This window comes from Arachis stenosperma, chromosome 7 (genome assembly GCF_014773155.1).
Source record: "Arachis stenosperma cultivar V10309 chromosome 7, arast.V10309.gnm1.PFL2, whole genome shotgun sequence".
NCBI classification, from domain to species: Eukaryota; Viridiplantae; Streptophyta; class Magnoliopsida; order Fabales; family Fabaceae; genus Arachis; species Arachis stenosperma.
In genome coordinates, this window is record NC_080383.1 from 57636608 (window position 1) to 57643355 (window position 6748).

Consider the following 6748-nt stretch of genomic DNA (forward strand, 5'->3'; position numbering starts at 1 on the left):
TCACTGAGAGGATGGGAGGTAGCCATTGACAACGGTGAAACCCTACACGAGCTTGCCATGGAAAGGAGTAAGAAGGATTGGATGAAGACAGTAGGAAAGCAGAGAGACGGAAGGGAAGGCATCTTCATTCGCTTATCTGAAGCTCTCACCAATGATATACATAAGTATCTCTATCTTTATCTTTATGCTTTATTCGTTTATCACTATACCCATTTGAGTCTGCCTGACTGAGATTTACAAGGTGACCATAGCTTGCTTCATACCAACAATCTCCGTGGGATCGATCCTTACTCGCGTAAGGTATTACTTGGACGACCCAGTGCACTTGCTGGTTAGTTATGCGAAGTTGTAGTGATCACAATTTCGTGCACCAACAGGCACTAGAAAGCGGCAAAGTGAATCCTTAGGTACTTAGCAGGGACACTTCAGCATAGATTAAAGTTCCAAAAGTTTGATGAGAGTATAATCTATGCATTTACTGACTCAGATTGGGGAAGTGATATAGATGATAGAAAGTCAACAAGTAAATTTTGTGTCTTTTATGAACGAAATATTATCTCTTGGTCCAGTCGAAAGCAACATGTAGTATCAAGAAGCTCCACCAAAGCTGAATATAGAGGGATAGCTGCTGGACTTGATGAAGTCATTTGGCTGCAGAATTTGTTAAGTGAAATGAGGATACCTTGCACCAACAAACCAAACCTATACTGTGACAGCCAGAGTGTTGTACTACTTTCAGCCAGTCCAATCCTACACAACAAGAGCAAGTACTTCAAACTCAACCTCCACTTTGTCAGAGACTATGTGACCAAGAAGAGATTACATGTGATCCATATTCCAGGTGAAGAGCAGATAACAAGTTGCCTAACAAAATCTCTATCAATCCCTACCTTCCAAAAGTTCAAATTGAGATTGAGAACTGCTGACAGAAAATGTAATGGCAGCAGGACAATTGGAAGCCCAGACACGTGCAACATATTAGAATTTGTTAGAGTAATCAGTTAGAAGAAAACTAGTTAGTTCAGTGAATACAACTCATTTTTCAAATAGTTAGTTCTCTCTATCTCTTCATCTTCAAATGCAACCTAAGAAAATCGGAGAACCATGCCTTTAAATATAACATCAAACATCTCATACTTCGCAATGTGAGACTTTGGACATCACATAATATCCAAGTTCCTATTTGAAAACAAGACAAGGCAAAACATGAGAACATGACATAATAGACATAGACACAAAAATTAATGTTTTTGTATTTTGTTTGGTAGTAAACTGAATATAAGATAGAATAAATAATAAAAAGTTAAATTTACCTTCATTTCTTTTCACATAAAATTTAAAATAAAAAATAAAATGACAAAACATATAATTATGAAAATTTGATAGTGATAATAAAAGAAAAAGTAAAAAAAATAAGTTGTGTCTCCATTCAGTATTTCTGTGTCCTTCCTGTCAGAAAAAATACAAAATACACTAGTTCAATGTCTCAGGACATAATATTTCTGTCAATATCTCATTAAATATAATTTTGTGTCTTTGTGTCCATATCCTAGTATCCTGATCTCAAAACCAAATGCAGCCTGAGACACCCCCTTCCTATATCCTTTCCATACAGCCATTGAGATATGAGTAGGCCAGCCCCATGACCGTACGGCATAGCCATCAAGCCGCAGAAACTGAAGAATCACTTTTTTGTTTCTAATAAGAATCACCTTGAATCCATTCATCAAGGTTTTCGTCCCAAAACTCCTAAATCATCCTCCCTAATGGACCTAGAGCATTTGCTATCCTATTACAATGTCTAGGGATACAGGAACAAGTACAGCACCTGAGATATCTGCCCCTAGTTCACCTTTATATGGGTGTATTGGCCTTTCGTTTTTGCCCTTGCCAGTTTGGGGTTAGCATACTTTTGTATACAACATTACAACTGTACAAAATGATTGAGAAAAAAGATATCCAAGGTAAACAAGACATTGATAGAGAAAGAAGCAAGTGTACTAAATGTCAATAAATTTGAAGTTCAACATGAATTCATTCTAGCAATAACCCAATAATGACAGAGTACAGCTCAAAATTGTATAAACTTAGTGGTAAGATTCATTCAATGATTAAGTTAGAATAAAGTATACTACAACATTTAGGATCCTTAAATGGTCATAGCAATATCTAAGTAAGGTGTTGTTAAACTATTGACTCTGTTAGTGAAGTCATCTGTTCAAAGCAGTGAGTCAGCTGAGCAAAGTGTACTCTGTTTCTGTTAGTTCTGTCAGTTATTGTAGTGCTCTATTTACTGACTTGATGCAACTGCCGAATCAACTTGTTCAAGTAGAAACCGGTACAAACTTTTCCTTAAGTTCTCTACCCGATGATCAACCTTATCTCCGCCAACCAAATTATCTAACCAGTGATTCACATTTTTCAGCTGTCCAAGAAGACATGCAATTTCAGTGCTCCCTTCTTCACTTTTCAAACCGAATCTATCATCAAGTGATTCCTCCAAGTACTTCAAGAACCATTCTCGAGAAGCCTCAAGCAATTTTTCTGCCAAAGTTGCTGCCTCCTGTATCTCGCTTTCTTTACTTTGATACTGCTTATTATCAGTGTACTTGTTCTTTGCCACCAACAGGTTCCGCTTTGAAGGAAGTCTTTTAGCAGTTGAATTTGGCAAGAGAGTTGTTTGAGTTACACGATTTTGCTTATTCTGAACAGCGAGATTCACAGTATGCATTTCCTCACAAGAATTCTCAATGACAACATAGTGACATTTTTCACCATTCAAAGTCTCACCTTTTCCTTGTGCTCTGAAAAGATTGAATTTGGAAAGATTGGTTACAATGGCAGCTTGTACCCAAGATGTAGCATTTTTGTGAAAAGGAACCTCTAGGGTAGAGTGGCTGCTTTGCTTTGTCTCAGGAGATGGGGTGAGCAAAGAATCCAACACCATTGTCGCTCTCTGCAAACTCTGGTGAAGCTCTAGAAACTGCTTCACAAGTAATCCAGCAGAGAGAATCTGGGTAGACTCACAAAGTTCCGCAAACAAGCTGAAACACAATAGTCAATTACATTTGCCAAATGTCAATGCAATTACAAATACATCCAATTACATAATGTCATGTTAGAAAAAAGAACTACTTTTTATATTGACCGCGTCAATAGTTGTCCAAAAAAACGGATGCGATTGAACGACTGTGTAAAACATTTTACATAAGATATTACATAAAACAACCCACAAAAGGCACAATAGGAATAGAAAGTATAAATAATGCCAAATGCATTCCACCTTCCATTTCAAACTAGGGGGAATATGTTACCAAACAAAAAGTTATGCATATAAAACCAATAGTTGCAAGTTGCAACTTCATATGTTATTCTAATGCACTAACAAAATACTCATAGAGAAAAATATGTTCAATCAGCTACAGAGAACACGTTATTTCTTAGAATCCATAAAGCTAATTTGGACAGGAAATTGCAGAAGCCAAGCGAACTGTAGTTCCACATACTGAACTCATTGACTCATATCTAAGGATACTATAATATATAATGATCAAAGCTATTAAATACTTGGAAATATAAACCAAAGTCACAAAAGAGAATAATACCACATGCATTGGATTACAGTATCTGCAGCAGATGCCTCATGAAGAGCCCTCACAGCAGCATCAAAAGCAAGATTTCTATGAGTTACAACTTTCTGGAAAAGAAACAGAAAAAATTTCAAACTTTATGTGAGATGATGGCATGTAAATTTGAATCTAAGCCATAGATATTAATCTAGATCATTATTACCTTCCCAAGATTACACATGGGAGATGGAAGATCTTCCCATGATACAGACACATCACTCCAATTCTTGACATTGATGGGCACCTTAACGAGTTGGCTATTAACGGTGCCAGCACTTGGTGACTTAGAACTCTTACTGGGCGGTGTACTTTTACTCGAAGGATTGCTTGTCGGCTTCGGACACAAGTTCTCATTTTTATTCTTCAGTGGTAAGACACTCGAAGTTGGGGATTTTAATGGAGACTCAAATTTAAGAGAGAGATTCTTGTGAACCACCTACAGCGAGCAAATACCAACTCATAAGATAAAAAGAAGTTACATATGAAAGATAAACCTAAAAATCAACCATTATTTTTTGTCTTAACACTAAATTACTTTTACTCTATCCATACACATTGCAGAAGATGCAGAATCTTCCAGAGTAAAGGGCCTACAAGAATGCATTGCAGAGAGACACAGTCATCATACATTCATGGAACTCGTTTTAAACACTATTTTACAAACTAGATTTCTGACTCAAATGAAGATTCCAAAGGTTAGCGTAATAGAAAAACAACAAAATAGCCTGATTGCTGGGTCCAACAGCCACCAAAAAGCATTTCAAAATCACAAAAAAGAACAAAGTGAGGGCCCTCATTCAACATTATAGAAAACACCCAAAACGGTGAATTATTCAACTACAAGTGAAAACAGGGGGGAAAAATAAATAAAATAAAACACTCTCCCCGTTAATAAAACCCTACCTAAAACACAGGAACATAAAAAAGAGAAACGCCATAAATCCATAATGCAGTGTGAGAAAAACAGAAAAGGCGAAAGGGTATCAAAAGGTTAAAAGCTTTTTCAGTTTTCAACATCACATCACTTACATTAGGTGAAGACGAAGCAGATTTCAGCATGAATCTCGAACTAGGAGTCCCAGAACCATTCTTAGAAACAGGGCTTTGATCCCAAGCCCTTCTAGAAGAATCCAAACTCAACCTCCTCATCTCCACCACTACCTTCTCACAGTTACCATTATTATTCCTCAAACCCAAACCCTTCAACTTCCCCTTTGAACTCTCTTCACCCTTCTTCAAACCCTTGTTCTTGTTGACATTACTACCCTTCTTGCTTCTTCTAAAATCAACATTCACATTGGCTCCAACGTGTAACAACTCGCTTGAAACCAAGTCAATGGGGTTCCCAACGCAGGGCCTTCGTTTCGGAAGGGGATTCAAGCCATGAACAACGGGAATAGAGGAAGAGGGTTTTGCTGAGTCAAGGCGAGTCACGTAAACGAACTGACCGAGTTGGACCTTGTCGCTGCAGATCAATTCGGCGTCGTTTTCAGGTACTGAGACATAAGCAGAATGCAAGGAATCAGAGACTTTGAGGAAGTAGCCCTTGCTCTGCCACGTGTCCTCGTGGGAAAAACGAGGGACGATCTCGATCACTTGGAGGAGCGCGTGGCGGTGCTCCCCGGTCACCCTAGCCTCCTTGTTCCCCGAAGATTCTAGAAGCTTCGAGAGCACGCCAGGTGTTAGTGACGCCATTGCAATGTAGAAGAAGAAATTGGTGGTGGTGGTGGTAGTAGTGCTGTGTTTCTGAAATTGCTCTGTTTCTTCTAACAATGGTTTTATTGGTCATGGAGAAATGGCTACAATGGAAAGACAGTAAAAATTCAAAAAATATGTGAAAAACGCAAATTTAATTTAATTTTTAAATTTTTAGTTTTATTGAATATAAGTAAGTAAAGTAACTAATAGCAATTTAATTTATCTAAACTATGCGAATGCGAATAACAATGCGAACAGCATTGGTGTGTGGCGAATCTCAAAATGACATGGGGGAAGGTGTAAAGTGTGGCATTGAGGAAATCAGGAAACAAATCTAAAGTTAATTACAAGGTAATATTTAATTTGATCCCAAAATTTGATAATAAGATTTAAATTGATTCTTAAAATTATGATGAACTAGTGTATGAACCCGTGCTCAACACGGAAAAATTTATAAAAGTAAAAAAAAAATTATATGTTTAGATTTTTAAAAAAAACATAAAATAATTATTATGTTAAGAAATTTATAAAATTATTCTCAAAATTAAAGTTTAACTTAAAAATAGTGAGTAATAATTATTTTACACTTTTTTTAAGTAAAATAATTATACATTGGTACAGAATTTAAAATAAAATTAAAATATTTATATTAAAATTTTATTTTTTCAAAAACTTCTCCATAAACAACATTGATAGTTAAATTTATAGACATTTCTACGTGATTCATAAGTAAAACTTTTAAATATCTCTTACTCTTAACTCTTGAAAGTGCCACATATAGTTGGCCATGTGTAAAAACTGGTTTGGGCAAGTACAATCTAACATGAGATAAAGTTTGTCCCTGAGACTTATTAATTATCATGGCAAACGATACTATTATGAAAAACTGTCTTCGTTGGAATCTAATTGGGACGGTTTCATTTGTTGGTACCATATTCATTTTTGGAGTCAAAGCAATATGACCAACATTGTTATCCGTTAAGACTTCACATTCTATGACATGATTTCCAAGCTTCCTAACTTGTAGCCATGTACCATTACAAATACCACTGGATTGGTCAATATTCCTCAGTAACATCACCGGATCACCAACCTTGAGTATTAATTTATATGGAGGCAAACCAGAGCAATTTATGCTATTCAGTAATTCAAGATCTAAATTTTGTGCAGACATCCGATTTTTATCCCTAGTGTATGTTCCCGTGTCCTACACGGGATAATACATAAAATTATATAAAATTTTTTATTAAAATTTAAATAAAAAATATACATAGTAATTATTATTATAAATATTTTACAACTTAAAAATATTAAAAATAATTAATATTTATTTTAATCAATTTAAATTTATTGAATGGTCATCTCATTTGCCCGCTTAAGCAAGTATTTGGAGTTCGAATCTCGCCTTGTGTATCACAATC

General features: G+C 35.8%; 1 protein-coding gene across 1 annotated transcript; it reads right to left on the minus strand.

Annotated features, from left to right (window-relative positions):
• Window positions 1–2290: 2290 nt before the first annotated feature.
• On the minus strand, window positions 2291–6501 carry LOC130939820 (uncharacterized). Its single transcript, XM_057867893.1, has 5 exons — window positions 6081–6501; window positions 4659–5395; window positions 3793–4065; window positions 3606–3697; window positions 2291–3044 (listed from the first exon to the last, which is right to left on the minus strand). The coding sequence occupies exons 1-5, from the start codon at window positions 6499–6501 to the stop codon at window positions 2291–2293; spliced, it is 2277 nt and encodes a 758-aa protein (XP_057723876.1).
• Between the last annotated feature and the right edge of the window lie 247 nt (window positions 6502–6748).

Coding starts and splice junctions, on each gene's coding strand:
- LOC130939820 (XM_057867893.1), bottom strand. CDS start 6,501: ATGTCTGCACAAAATTTAGATCTTGAATTACTGAATAGCATAAATTGC. Junction 3,698..3,792: donor CCATGTGTAATCTTGGGAAG/GTAATAATGATC, acceptor TTTCTTTTCCAG/AAAGTTGTAACTCATAGAAA. Junction 3,045..3,605: donor ACTGTAATCCAATGCATGTG/GTATTATTCTCT, acceptor ATTGTGTTTCAG/CTTGTTTGCGGAACTTTGTG.